General features: G+C 56.7%; 2 protein-coding genes across 3 annotated transcripts; one reads left to right on the top strand and one right to left on the bottom strand.

Moving 5' to 3' along the window:
• Nucleotides 1–4627: 4627 nt before the first annotated feature.
• DCLRE1B (DNA cross-link repair 1B) lies at nt 4628–6945 on the bottom strand. Its single transcript, XM_053998006.1, has 4 exons — nt 6603–6945; nt 6365–6509; nt 5976–6155; nt 4628–5886 (listed from the first exon to the last, which is right to left on the bottom strand). The coding sequence occupies exons 1-4, from the start codon at nt 6789–6791 to the stop codon at nt 5060–5062; spliced, it is 1341 nt and encodes a 446-aa protein (XP_053853981.1). The 5' UTR covers nt 6792–6945; the 3' UTR covers nt 4628–5059.
• A 24-nt stretch (nt 6946–6969) lies between these two features.
• Nucleotides 6970–13830, top strand: AP4B1 (adaptor related protein complex 4 subunit beta 1). Of its 2 annotated transcripts, XM_053998004.1 has the most exons (10): nt 6970–7232; nt 7319–7543; nt 7621–7751; nt 8362–8509; nt 8641–9137; nt 9828–9911; nt 10821–10924; nt 11075–11282; nt 11786–12070; nt 12465–13830. In XM_053998004.1, the coding sequence occupies exons 1-10, from the start codon at nt 7120–7122 to the stop codon at nt 12938–12940; spliced, it is 2271 nt and encodes a 756-aa protein (XP_053853979.1). In that variant the 5' UTR covers nt 6970–7119; the 3' UTR covers nt 12941–13830. The 2 variants fall into 2 exon arrangements, with proteins under 2 accessions (XP_053853979.1, XP_053853980.1); XM_053998005.1 differs by lacking the exon at nt 7319–7543.
• The last annotated feature ends 313 nt before the right edge of the window (nt 13831–14143 follow it).

Raw genomic sequence — 14143 nt, 5'->3', positions numbered from 1 at the left:
AACGGGACCGGGGAACCGAGCGGGACCGGGCCGGGGAACCGAGCGGGACAGCCCGGCAACCGAGCGGGACCGGGGAACCGAGCGGGACCGGGGAACCGAACGGGATCGGGCCGGGGAACCGAGCGGGACCGGGCCGGGGAACCGAACGGGACAGCACCGGCAACCGAACGGGACCGGGCCGGGAAACCGAGCGGGACCAGGGAACCGAACGGGATCGGGCCGGGGAACCGAGCGGGACCGGGGAACCGAGCGGGACCGGGGAACCGAACGGGACAGCACCGGCAACCGAGCGGGACCGGGCCGGGGAACAGAGCGGGACCGGGGAACCGAACGGGACAGCCCGGCAACCGAACGGGACCGGGGAACCGAGCGGGACAGCCCGGCAACCGAGCGGGACCGGGGAACCGAACGGGACCGGGCCGGGGAACTGAACGGGACAGCACCGGCAACCGAGCGGGGCCGGGCCGGGCACGGGAAGCTCAGCCGGGCCGCGCTCCGGGTGTCAGAGCAAGGTCCCGGCTCTGCTCCGGGAGCCAGCGATGGCACCAGATGATGCTCAGGGAGTTCCACCCGAACATGAGGAAGAACTTCTTTCCTGTGAGGGAACAGAGTGCCCTGAGAGGGTGTGGGGTGTCCCTGTCTGGAGATACTCCAGACCCATCTGGACACAATCCCGTGCCACGTGCTCCGCGATGACCCTGCTGGCACAGCGAGCTGGGAACAGGTCAGATGATTCCAAGAAGGGATTTAGTCCATTCAGGTCACCATCACCCACCCAAGAACTCCACAACATTTCAATTCAGCCTTTTCCAAAGTCAGTGTTACAGAGACGTTTATTGGCTTTTTTGCAAAAGTTGACAACATTTAAAAATAACAATTACAAATACTCTTACCAAAATTCAGACTGAGAGTAGGTTTAGATTAGATATTGGGGAAAAAAATTCTTTATTCAGAGGGTGGTAAGGCCTCAGATTCACAGAGAAGCCATGGCTGCCCCATTCCTGCCAGTGTCCAAGGCCAGGTTGGGCAGAGCTTGGAGCAACTTGGTGTAGTAGAAGTTGTCCCTGCCCACAGCAGGGTTTGGAACTTGATGATCTTTTTAAGGTCCCTTCCAACCTAACCCATTCCGTGATTCTATGGAAAGCTCTCCCAGCTTCCTGGGAGCATGAACAGCAGCACAAGTGTGAACCCCCTCCAGCAAAACACTGTCCAGGAGCTCTGCACCCTCTGAGACAGGGAGGTCGCAGTCCTGCACTCAGGATCCTCTGCAGGCTCACATGGAACACGATCCTCACCTCCCCCAGCATCTGCTCAGCAAGTCCCAGCCAAGAGGCTCCTGGTCAAGGTCTGTCCCAAAGGTTTTTATTGCACAACCCGTGGCTGCTTGTGCCTCAGGCTGGGGTTTGGCCAAGGGCAAAGCCACGGCGAGAAGAACTTCAGCACGGCAGTGGCCGTGGCAAAAGAGCCCAAATTCAGCAGAAGGACTCACAAACACACACAGAACAGCCACAGGAGCTCACTTGAAGGCAGCACCTCACTTGATGATCAAGGTGACTCAACCTTTTCAACATGTTCTAGTACCTTTTCAGAGGACTCCATAAAAAAGCACAAAGATTTTAGGCTTTGGAGTAAGTCCAAAGTGACAGCACACCGTAGAGGTAATTATGCAGACTCATTCATTTTCTGGTGAAGGAAAGCTTTCACCATTGCAGTTTTTTTAATCTAGGAAAGAAGCCCCTGTGCTGCAGGAACAGAGAGCAGCTCTGCAGCAGGGAAGGGAGAAGTTGCTGGGAGTGCTTTGGCCTTGTAATTGGGGAAGCAGAGTCAGAAACCCAACCCAGCAGCGCTCTGGGGTGTTCCCTGCAAGGTGACATTACACACTTGCCTCTGTGGAGCACAGGAGCAAGGCAAGTTTTACCTCAGCCTCTCAACAACAACCTAGAGAGCCATTTTCCCCTCTCCACAGCATAAACAGGGCACTCTTCCTGCTTTCCCATTGTTTTGAGCAGTTAGAGCCAACTGAGCTGTTCAAGGTGCAGTGATTGACCCTCCCCAGGCAGCTCTGCTCCAGAACCTGCCCTCACAACGTGCCAGAATTTGATCACAGCTTGGTAAAACAGCACTGAAAACCTGCCAAAGGGATCTCCGCTCGTTCCTTGTTCCTCTGCAAGGCCTTGGCCGAGCTGCTTCCCCCCGCTGGGGCTTGGTTCCCAACTGTGGAGCAGAGATAAGCAGCTGGAGCATGCTCTGTGTGTATAGATTTGGGAGGACTTTGCCCAGAGCACGTTCTGTTCCCTACCAGGATAAGCATGCAGCCCTCAGATCCCCCCAGCTGCTGGGCTGCAGCTTCTCCTTGCCACTGTTGTGAGCAAAACACACCTGTGGGCAGCAGGCTCAGAGCCTGCTCTCCACGACACTCCAGCTGCTCCCCTGTGAGCCAGGCTGGGGCACAGGAAAAGAGGGAAATCATGGAGACAAGTGTGAGGGACAACAAGGCCTGTAAGAGCCAAATGTTTACTGCCAGGAGACTTCATGACATTTTTTAGGTTGGAAAACTCATTTAAGATCACTGAGTCCAACCATTAACCCAGCACTGCCAGGTCCATCACTAAACCCATCTTCAGGGGAAGCTGAAGGATGTCCAGAAGCCCAGACAGTCAGCAATTCCAGTTTTCCCCACAAGGCCACATTTTATTTTTCAGCATTTTAGGATAGCACACAAAAGTAGTATTTAAACACCTAACAAGGAAGAAATGTTTGGCACTAAAATGCCTTGTTCACCTGCTGTGCTGAGGCAAAGGTTTCCAACAAACTGTTGGTCAAGTCTCTCCTGCTTCTATTGCCTTTTAAAGCCACAGAGAAATTTCAGGCTTCCCTGGCCTGGCATGATGGATAATTCCCTCTTCCCAGACTCTGACGTCTGCAATGTTCACTTGTTTGTGCATGATTAAAGCTCAGATTTACCTCTGTAAAGAATTACCATTTAGAACTCCTTTTTGCCCAGAGGCTGACCAGGAGGTTCTCCACCTCATTGACTTTAATAAATAGATGATAAGAATAAAAGAGGAAAGGCTGGATGCCACAAAACATCAGATCTCCCAGGTCATTTGCAAAATGCCCAAGTGGAGCAGTGACTCAGAAGGTGAGCATTCCTCCCCAGCAGTGCAGAGGCTGCTCAAAGCAGGACCTGGAATTTGGGAGTTCAGGCAGTGCTTCACTCCCTGCCTGTCAAATGAGTCACTTGAATTTCAACAATATTTAAATAACAGCCTGCATCTCCCAGGCAGCAGCAGCAGGCAGCACACTTACAAGCACAGCACTGTCATTTCCATGTTACAAAACGTGCAGGTGTCTCCACTCACACCCACCTGACAGAGCTCTGCAGTTGAGTTTGATTAGGAAATAATCCACACAGAAAAGTCCAAGCAGCAGGACACAGGGCCCACAGCAGGAGGCTCAAGCTGCCCTTGCTGCCCTGCGTGCAGTGTGACACTGTTCTGTCACTTCCAACGTCCCCATGGCAGCTGGCAGGCAGAGCCACAGCAGTTCCAGGGGCAGGCACTCCTTATGTAACAGGGATAAAGACTGCCATGCCTGGGAAAGCACTGGGAGGCTTGGGAGTCAGGATCCACGTTTGCCAAACAAACAGCTTTCCAAACATCCCCGCTCTGGCTGTCGACACTCTGACTGTTCCAGATAGCCCTGTTTGTGACTGCTGCACCCAGGGGCACCTTTGCTTTGCACAAGGCCTGGCTCTCCTCCAAGAGCAAACTTCCTTTTCTGTCTCAGTTCAGGGAATTCAAGCCATCTAGCTGCCGCTTGGAAAGGCGCTGTAGGACGCTATGTTCAGAAAATTCTGAAACAGTTTGCCTAGACAGTACCAAAAGGAGGCTCAGGAGGCTGAGGAACAAACTGGTTTGTTGTTCCAGGACAGTGTCCAGTGACCATTTCCACTCCAGCTGCCCTGACCATGTGAGGGGCCAATTCGAAACGCTGGCAGTGCTGTTTGGCTCAGTCAGCTGCAGTTTGGTTTGTCACACTTCAGACACTTCCCAGCTGTGCCAGGCCAGGCCTCTGCAGCTGATCCAGAGTGGGAAAATGCCCAGCCTCTAACAGAGCCAGTTCTGTTGTTCACTCACAATCTTTGCAAGCAGTGCTGCTCAGACTGATCACTTCACACCACCAGGCTGATGTTTCATTATCTCCCATTCCATTTGCCACTGCAGGACAAGAGCAGGCAGAATGGGAAGGCAGAACACTGGCAGTTACCAGGAGTGCTTTGCAATCAAACAGAATTCAGAGGTTCAAGAGACTGCAGAGAATTTAGTGACCCACTCTGCAAAGCCTACAACTCAAGAACCCAGACAATTCCTACTTTTCCTAGCCACAAACCTGAAAAAGCACTACCAATTAGCATTGAGATGGCACTTTCAGGAGAGCAGGACAACATCCAGCTGCAGTTGGCTGGCTGGGTGCAAAAGCTGGAAGTATCAGTTCATTAACAGATAGATTATTGGATTTCAAGGCACTTCATTTCCTAGATTTCTTTAAGCAGCATTTTTAAAAAGCACCTTAATACAGAACATTCATAATTCACTTTGGAATGAACTGCTCATAGTCAGTGAAGTATCACAGACTTAACAGAAAGGAGAATCTTTGATGCTCTCAGATTCCCTCCCTTGCTCCTTTAATTACATTCCAGCTATCAATTACTCAGCTGCAGACAGCTCACACCCTCTGCAGCTCTGCTTGAATCAACCTCTCAGTGACTTTTCTAACAGGGGACAGGCAAGTCACTGCAAAAGGTGGACACAAGGCACACAGACAGTGGGACCACAGTGCCCAGCGTAGTGTGGGGACACAGCAGATAAAAAAATAAGTAAGTTTTTAGGAAGTACCATCTACAAACTGGCTCTAGTTTCCTCTTTGTCCTCTATAAAGAGGTAAAGAAAGTAGAGCCCCAGAGCCGAGCTCCTCTCTCCTAATGGGAAACCTGAGCATGGAGCAGAATGAAACACTGCTACCTGCTGCACTAGCACCAGCAACGTCACACAGATTTTCAGGGCGTGTCTCCCTCCCGAAGAAAGTCTTCTACCAGCTGATCAAACTTCTGTGCAGAAAACTGCTTTAGGACATTTAAGGGAGTGAGTAAATACTGCTCTGCAAATCCAGTTGCAAGGTGCTCACTGGAAGCAGGTGCTGCTCCTGCTGTTCCCAGCTGTTCCCTCTCACCCCTGTGACAAGTGCAGGCTTCTTTTGAGCAGAGACCTGGCTCACAGGAGTGCTGAGGAACCTTAGCATGTGTAAACGCTTCAGGTTTCTCAGTATTTTTCTCTGGGGACTCATAAACGACCCCTCGGGGCACAGAACTCCCCGGGGATGTTTTCCAGAGACTTGTGGGTTTGTGCCCCCTCCTTTGGCTTTGCTGCTGTCCACACTTGTGCACGGGCTTTGGGACTTTGAAGTCGGGAAGTACCTGGGGAGCAGAGCTCAGGTATTCCTGAAAGTAATCCTGGCACACGTCACCCTTCACAATGGGAATGATGGAGCAGGGTTTCAGCCACTTGACAAACTCGCGCAGCTCCTCAAAGGACGAGTGATCCGAGTAGGGGATGAGGTGGATGTTGGGGTGGGTGACCTTCACGGGCCTGCCCGTGGGGATGATGGCAATGGTGGGGTGCTGTGTGTTCCAGGTGACCAGCGCGTCCCAGCAGATCTCGGCGACGTCCACGGCGCGGATCCAGCCCGCGCCCTCCTCGGCGGTGAACACGTCCGGCAGCTCCAGCAGCCGCATCTGCTCCAGGCGCCAGGGGCTCACCACCACCCACGTGCTGAACTCCAGCGCCAGGTCCACCAGCAGCGTCTCCTTGCCCAGGCTGTACACACCTGCCAGGGGGAGCAGCGGCTCAGGGACGGGGCAGGGGGACGCAAGGCCTGGCCGGGGCCGTGCTGGCAGAAGGGAGGGCAGCACTCACCGATGACCACGTGGTGCTGCGGGTGGGCACGGATGAGGTGGGCAGCCTGGCGGGTGGCCAGCGCCCGCGAGGGCAGGGCCCGCTGGGGGTGGCAGTGGGTGTTGTCCAGGTACAGGCGGTCGATGTGGCGGCCCCTCAGCACCGGCTCGCCCTGCATGGCGCTCGTGTAGCGGAAATCTCCTGCAAGGACAGGGATGGCAGGGCAGGGCCCAGAGACGCCATGGAGCTTCCCCCACGGAGGATATTTCAGAACCGTCTGGTCACGATTCTGTGCCATGTGCTGTGGGGCGACCCTGCTTGAGCAGGGCGTTGGGAACAGGTGACCCACTGCAGTCCCCTCCAACCTGACCCGTTTTGTGATTCTGTGGTTGTGGGAACCTGCCCTGTACCTGTGTAGAGGATGGTGCCGAAGGTGCCCTCAAAAAGGAACATAACGGAGCCAGGGCAGTGGTTGGAGTCGATCAGCGTCACCGTCACGTCGCCCACGACATGGCTCTGCCCCACCTCCAGCGGCCGGATCCAGCACATCGGCACCTGCAGCGGCCGAGGTATGAGGGCTGGGCAGGACAGACGATAAGGGCTGGGACAGGCAGGTGGGGATGCCCAGGGCGGGCGGAACACACCTACCTGCAGGCGGTGGTGCAGGAGGCGGGCGGTGAGCGGGGAGCAGTACAGCGGGCGGTGCCAGGTACTGGACAGCCCCACCGTGTGGTCCGAGTGCATGTGGGACAGGAAGAAGAGGCGGGCGCCGGCCGCCCTGCGCAGGCTCCAGAAGTCCACGGCGATGGGGGTCCCGGCCAGCACCGCCCCGTTCATGGTGGCCGAGGACCCCGCTCCCCTCACGCCGGTTTTGGCGGGAAGCGCCGCGCACGCGCGGGCGGCGCGGGGCGGGGCCGGGCCGCGCGCCAGGGGCGGGGCGGTGTTGCGCGCCCGGGGGTCACGTGGGCGGGGCGGTGGAACCGGCGGGGGGAGCGGCACCGGGACCGGGACCGGGACCGGGATCGGGATCGGGATCGGGATCGGGACCGGGACCGGGACCGCGACCGCATCCTGGGGTCTGGGACCGGGATCGGGACTGCGACTGGCACCGGGTCCTAGGACTCGGAGCGGCACCGGCGCTTAGGAGCGGGACGGGCGCGGGGCCATGCCGTACCTGGGCGGCGAGGAGGCGCAGCGGGAGCTCCGGCGGGCGCTGTCGAACCCGCACGTGCAGGCGGACCCGGCGCGGTACCGCGGCGCCGTGCTGCGCGTGATCCGGTACGGCGGGCCGGGCCGGGCCGGGCCGGGCCGGGCGGGGGGCGCGGGGCCGCGCCGGGCCGCGCTGAGCCCCGTGCCCGCCGCAGGCTGATGGCGCAGGGCGCCGACGTGTCGGGGCTGTTCCCGGAGATGGTGAAGGCGGGCGCGGTGCCGGACGTGGTGCAGAAGAAGCTGGTGTCGTTCTACGTGCGCGCCCAGGCCCCGCGGCAGCCGCAGCTGGCGCTGCTCGCCGTCAACTCGCTGCGCAAGGACTGCGCGCACCCCAGCCCGGCCGTGCGGGGGCTCGCCCTGCGCACCATGTGCGGCCTCAGGTGCGGCGAGTGCGGGCCGGGCCGCGGGGTGGCCCCGGGCCGCCGTGGCCCGCTGACGGCCGGCTGCCCTCCCGCAGGATGCCCGGGATCCAGGAGTACCTGCAGCAGCCGCTGGTGAACGGGCTGCGGGACAAGGCGTCCTACGTGCGCAGGGCGGCCGTGCTGGGCTGTGCCAAGATGGTGAAGCTGCAGGGGGACTGCGAAGTGGGTGAGTGGCTGGCGGTGGTGGCCGCGGGGCTGGCGGTGGTGGCCCTGGGGCTGGCGGTGGCGGCCCTGGGGCTGGCGGTGGTGGCCTCGGGGCTGGCGGCGGTAGCCCTGGGGCTGGCGGTGGTGGCCGCGGGGCTGGCGGTGGTGGCCCTGGGGCTGGCGGTGGTGGCCCTGGGGCTATTGGTGGTGGCCCTGGGGCTGGCGGTGGTGGCCGCGGGGCTGGCGGTGGTGGCCCTGGGGCTGGCGGCGGTGGCCCTGGGGCTGTTGGTGGTGGCCCTGGGGCTGGCGGTGGCGGCCCTGGGGCTGGCGGTGGTGGCCGCGGGGCTGGCGGTGGTGGCCCTGGGGCTGGCGGTGGTGGCCCTGGGGCTATTGGTGGTGGCCCCGGGGCTGGCGGTGGTGGCCCTGGGGCTGGCGGCGGTGGCCGCGGGGCTGGCGGCGCGCAGGTGCTGTGTCCGTGATGCACCTTCGGCCCTGGGGTCCCTGCGCTGCCCCTGCCTTGTCGTGGCTGCAGGGCAGAAGGAGAGAGAAGGCGATTAAGGGTAATTAACGGAATACTGAGAACATTGCAGCGTGCCAGCAGATCTTGACGGCGGGAGCTCTGTGCCTTGCAGATGGTGCTCTGGTGAACGAGCTCTACAGTTTGCTTCGTGACCAGGACCCCATTGTGGTCGTGAACTGTCTGAGGGCCTTGGAAGAGATCCTGAAGAAGGAGGGAGGTGTTGTCATCAACAAACCCATTGCCCATCATCTCCTCAACAGGTTTGTTTTCTTTGCCATTAAGATGGTGCTGGAAGCTTCTCTTGTTCTCACGTTTTCTGTGCAGACAGGCAGCTTGTGGGGCACATAGCCTTTTCTGCACAGATGTTCCTGACTCCCTGTGCCCCTGGCAGGATGCCTGACCTGGACCAGTGGGGGCAGAGCGAGGTGCTCACCTTCCTGCTGCGCTACAAACCCCGCAGCGAGGACGAGCTCTTCGACATCCTCAACCTGCTCGACGGCTACCTCAAGAGCAGCAGCACCAGCGTCGTCATGGCAGCCACCAAGCTGTTCCTGGTGCTGGCCAGGGAGTACCCAGATGTGCAGGCAGATGTGCTGGTGCGGGTGAAGGGCCCGCTGCTGTCTGCCTGCACCTCGGAGAGCAGGGAGCTCTGCTTCACCGCGCTCTGCCACGTGCGCCAGATCCTCAGGAGCCTGCCCGGCCACTTCAGCAGCCACTACAAAAAGTTCTTCTGCTCCTACTCGGAGCCCCACTACATCAAATGCCAGAAGATGGAGGTGCTGTGTGAGCTGGTGAACGATGAGAACGTGCAGCAGGTGCTGGAGGAGCTGAAGGGTTACTGCACTGACGTGTCGGAGGAGCTGGCGCAGGGAGCGATCTTTGCCATAGGTGAGAGCTGTGCCTTGGCTTGGCTGCAGCCCTGCACCTTTCAGGGGAGCTGTTCTCTGCTGAGGGGTGCCTGGGCAGGCACCAAATCACTGCTCTGTGCTGCAGCAGCACGGACACCAACCTGCCCAGGAGGGGTTTGTGTCAGAGCGTTTCTGAAGCACTGATTGTTTCAGAAGTCCTGGCGTTGAGCTGCTTCAGGTTGTGCAGAAAGTCCTTGAATCTGGTGCTGTGAGGAGATGCTCCAGAGGAAATGTGTCATTTCATCTTGTTAACGGGCCTCCTGGCACTCAGTGAAGCTGTGCAGGGGGTGGAGGAGCTCTAATCCCTGCTTGTTCTTTGAGTTGTGATGGGGGCAGAGTTAAGGTGATAGTTTTGGTTTTGTGAGCTTTAAAAATAGGTGAAATATTACAGTATTCTTAAGGAGAAAGTTGGGGGATGATAAAATGCCCTTTTTAATGTATTACATTTAAGGAAAGTTCAGAAATCTTCTGAGGCATGGCCTCAAAAAAAAAGAACATGTCCCTGGTGTGGAGAACAAGCTCATTTGGCCACACTTTCAGAAATAGTAGTCAGAAAGGAAAGGAGGGAGACTGCTTCTTTAAAGAGAGTTTGTGATGAGTAGCTGGGTTCATGATTCCTGTTTCACTCTGATAGAAGGTCGATTTTTTTGTCTTTTTGGCATCCTTGCAGCCAATATTGCCAGGACATACACAGAGCAGTGTGTGGGGATTCTGACAGAGCTTCTGGGGCTTCAGCAGGAGCACATCACCTCAGGTAACCATTGCAGGCTGCTGCTGGTTTATGCTCCCAGGAGGTGCCTTTGCTGGAGCTCGTGATCCCAAACTCAAAGGCACTTGGCTTTCAGTTTAATTGGCACCTTCAGCTGGAAGTTTTCCAGGTGGGTTGAGGGGTGTAAGGTGTGTTCCTTCTGCAGGAACTGCTCTCTGTGGGAAGGGGGAAGGTGGTTGTAGCTGTGTTCATGCTTCTTTCTGGCTGCCACCTGCTGACTCAGGGAGTGAGGGGCTCAGCAGAGACATTCTGCTGTCTGTTTGACAGCCAAGATGATTAACAGGTCTTTTAGACCTCTCTGATTTCTGTTCCTCACATAATAGTCTGATTCAGTTGTGCCCAAGCTTCCTTTTTTCTCTTCTGCCCTCAGATCCACCTTCACATCGCTGCTGTTCCTGCTGTTCTCTTTTAACTGGTCTTGCTCTCAGGTTTGAAAACCACACACTTGCACTCAGCTGTTGAATTCCATCTCAGGAGCTGTTGGTGTGTCTGAGTGGGCAGCAAAACCTTTCAAGTTTTGCCCTAAAGTACACGAGCCTCATTTTGAATCGGGGTCAGCTTTAATTTGTCATTCTAACCTCGTGTGTCTGAAGCATCATGAGTCAGAGCTTTTTAAAGGCTGGCAGTGGCCGGAAGAGAGGCTGCTCTCCAGCAGAGGAACAATCTGAAGTCTCAGTGCTTTATTTTGGACCTGGTGCAGCTTTGCTCTGACAAATGCAGTGTCATGGGATTGGGAAGGAGGATGCCTCAAATCACAGTCTCAGGCAGGGCACTGACCCTCCTGGCAGAGATTTGCAAAGCCCCTTGAGTGGGGGGGGTTTAAGTGATTTTTTTTCTTTTCCCTAGTGGTTTTTATGACTCTTGGGGGATGCTGATAACTTGTTTTCCTCGCAGCTGTGGTCCGTGCTTTCCGGGACCTGGCCTGGCTGTGTCCCCAGTGCACAGATGCCGTGTGCCAGGCCCTGCCTGGCTGTGAGGACACCATCCAGGACAGCGAGGTGAGGGGGAGGATGGACAAGGACTGCTCAGCTTCCTTTTGCCTTGAGGCTGGGGGCAAAAACCAGAAATCCTCAGATTTGTTCTCCCAGTGTGCTAATTTGGTGCCAGCACACAGCAGCTGTTTGCTGGTGTCCCTGTGGTTCCTGCAGGGCAAACAAGCACTGGTCTGGCTCCTGGGCACCCATGGGGAGAAGATCCCGAACGCTCCCTACGTCTTGGAGGACTTTGTGGAGAACGTGAAGTCGGAGTCGTTCCCAGCAGTGAAGATGGAGCTGCTGACGGCGCTGCTGCGGCTGTTCCTGGCCCGGCCCGCCGAGTGCCAGGACATGCTGGGCAGGCTGCTCTACTACTGCATTGGTGGGTTCCCTGTGTCCCCACAGCTCTGAGGGACCTGCTCTGGCTGTGTCCCCGGGCTGTGTCAGCGTCCTGGCTCTCAGGAGGCCGTCCAGGCTGGTTCCAGGTGGTTCCATGCCTTAGGCTGCTGCCTGGCCCCCGGCTGGCTGATGAGTGTGGAGTCGTGGAATCAGAATGGAAGGGACCTTAAAGATCATCCAGTTCCACCCCCTGTCCTGGGCAGGGACACCTTCCCTGTTCAGCCTGGCCTTGGGCACTGCCAGGGATCCAGGGGCAACCACAGCTGCTCTGGGCACCTGTGCCAGGGCCTCACCCCCCTCACAGGGAAGAATTCCTTCCCAATATCCCATCTAACCCTGCCTTCTGTTAGTTTAAAACCATTCCCCCTTGTCCTTTGGCTGTCTGCCTGTAAGCAGGCTTGCACTGTATGCCTCAAAGTCTGTTTTTAGTACTGTGGGGCAGTGTGGCTGACAGAATTCTCCGTGGTTGCGTGTCTGTGGTTCCAGAGGAGGAGCAGGACATGGCCGTGAGGGACCGTGGGCTGTTCTACTACCGCCTTCTGCAGTCTGGGGTGGAGGAAGTGAAGAGGGTCCTGTGCAGCCCCAAGTCTGACCCCTCCCTGGGGCTCCTGGGGGACCAGAGCAAGCAGCCTGTCAATGCCTGGGCTTTGGAGTTCAACACTCTGGCCACAGTTTATGGCAGAGAGCGCTGGGCACTGGCCACTGCTCAGCAGCCTGTGGAACCCTCTTACTCCTGCTCTCCTTGTGCTGACTCCAGGAACAGAGACACAGGTAAACCTGCCTCACCTTCCTCTGGGAGCCACTCTCACCTTGCCAGCAGAACACAGAATCCCAGAATGGTTTGGGTCAAAGGGAGCCTTGAAATTCCTCTTCTTCCACCCCCTGCCATGGGCAGGGATCTTCCACTGTTCCAGCCTGGCCTCGGGCACTGCCAGGGATCCAGGGGCAGCCACAGCTCCTCTGGGCAACCAAGATGTTCTCCCGTGGGTTTGTTTGGAAGAAGGTCAGGGTGCTGTGGGAATTTGGTGTGCAGTGTGTGGCTGGTCACTCGCTGGCCCAGGAAATGCTGCTGGTGGCACTGGGATTCCAGCCTTCCTCTGCTCCATCAAATGGGCTTTGTGGAGCTGGGGGCTGCATCTCACAAGTGTTTGTGCTTTCATTTCAGAATCACTGGTTTCTGAAGGGAATAAGGAAGTCCCCGAGGCTCATCCTGATACTCCAATGTCTGAAGGGAATAAAGAGCTCCTCAAGGCTCATCCTGATGCAGGCAGCCTAAGCTTGATTCCTGATGTTTCCCTGACTGCAGAACAGTTTGAGAAGATGTGGCTGAGCCTGGACACGAGCTGCCAGCTCTCTCTGGCCTGGCGTGGGCCTGTCCATGCAGACACCATGCAGACAGCCCTTCGTGTTGTGCACATCCAGACCATTGCCATGAGCAAAGCTGGAGCCCAGCCCTGGAAAGCTTATCTGAGTGCCCAGGATGACTCAGGCTGCCTCTTCCTCACAGAGCTCCTGCTTGAGGCAGCAGATTCAGAGCTGCAGGTTTCAGTGAAGCAAAATGAAGCAAAGCCAGAGGCACTGCAATCCTTCATCTCAGCCTTGAGGACAGTCCTGGAGGCAGTGGCTGGACTGGAGTCTTGACTGGTCCCTGCTCCCAGCAGGATGCATGCTCAGGGCACAGGAAAATCTGATTTCTCTGGGTTCTCTTGCCCTACCCAGTGCTGGTTTGGTAGTTTTAAACTGCAGTTTCCAGTTTACCTGGAAAGCCCGGGTGGTGTGGGGGCAGCTGCAGCTGGGGCTGGGGAACAGGGCAGGGTGAAGGGTCTGCCCTCCCCCGGGCTGGGGAAAGGACAGGGTCACTGGTGTGAGCCACAGCACTGGTGGCATCTGTGGTGGGTGTCATGAGGCACAAACATCACTGGTGGAACCAGAACTGAGCAGAATTCAGGGGTGTGTTTTGGAGAGGTTTTTTCCTGAGACTTATAAATAATTTAAAAAAAAAAACAAACAAACAAAAAAACACCAGAGGCACCAGGACTTTACCACTTACCTCACATGAAGAGGAGCAGTGCAGGGAGAAGAGAATCTTTCATTCTCGGCTCCCTTTACATTTGTTTTCATTTGCTGTCTGATTTCAGTAGCAGCTTTGCTTGGGGGTGAGCAGAGCTCTGCTGTGCCAGAGGAGGGCGGGCAGGGGACATCCTGCCTGCTGCAACCAGCGAGAGACAGACGTGGGTTTTTAATTGAAATGTGGTTCTGAGGTGAGAATTGTCCTCCCTGAAGTTCCCCCAGCTCCTTGATTGAGGGTGAGGTACACAGTGAGATTGATCTAACGGCTTTAGGGTACTCTGTGAGGAGCACAAGCTTCTTTTAACCCTCTTCTGCCCGATTTCTTGTAATTTTTGGTTTCTTTGAACGACTTGATGGTACCCTCGAATGGCACTGTGCCTCCCATGCACTTCACTGAATGCCTGTCACTGTTAAACACACTTCTGCCTTTCCTAATAAAAAGGTGAATCATTCTTGGCTGATTTCTGGAGTTTCTTGTTCCTTCAACCCTCAGGACTGTGGATGGAGTGATCTGTGGATCAGGGCAGCTCTGCAGCCCAGCTCCTGCCTCTGTGTCCAGCAGGGCCTTTCTCTCTGACCTTCCTTGCAGCAAAGCTTTAAGGAGCAATTGGGCAATAATTAATCTCAGTCTCAAATGCCAAATTACTGTAAAGGGTGAACCTGCAGGTGCACTCAAAGGCAGATCACCAGTCAGCTGCAGCAGGGCTCCTGCTGACAGTTCCCAGAGCTGTGTTGTGTTCCTGTCCTCAGGGAGAGCTGAGGATGTGGGAAACA

The sequence above is a fragment of the Vidua macroura genome, chromosome 24, assembly GCF_024509145.1.
Source record: "Vidua macroura isolate BioBank_ID:100142 chromosome 24, ASM2450914v1, whole genome shotgun sequence".
Taxonomy (NCBI): domain Eukaryota; kingdom Metazoa; phylum Chordata; class Aves; order Passeriformes; family Viduidae; genus Vidua; species Vidua macroura.
The sequence above is the reverse complement of the archived record's forward strand: the minus strand, read 5'-3'. Positions and strand labels throughout refer to the sequence as shown.

Bases quoted from the DNA above. Each gene is read 5' to 3' on its own strand.
- DCLRE1B (XM_053998006.1), bottom strand. From the start codon at position 6,791: ATGAACGGGGCGGTGCTGGCCGGGACCCCCATCGCCGTGGACTTCTGG. The intron at 6,510-6,602 runs GTAGGTGTGTTC...CGGCCGCTGCAG, and splicing joins TCCTGCACCACCGCCTGCAG to GTGCCGATGTGCTGGATCCG. The intron at 6,156-6,364 runs GTACAGGGCAGG...CTGTCCTTGCAG, and splicing joins CGGCACCATCCTCTACACAG to GAGATTTCCGCTACACGAGC.
- AP4B1 (XM_053998004.1), top strand. From the start codon at position 7,120: ATGCCGTACCTGGGCGGCGAGGAGGCGCAGCGGGAGCTCCGGCGGGCG. The intron at 8,510-8,640 runs GTTTGTTTTCTT...TGCCCCTGGCAG, and splicing joins GCCCATCATCTCCTCAACAG to GATGCCTGACCTGGACCAGT. The intron at 12,071-12,464 runs GTAAACCTGCCT...CTTTCATTTCAG, and splicing joins CTCCAGGAACAGAGACACAG to AATCACTGGTTTCTGAAGGG.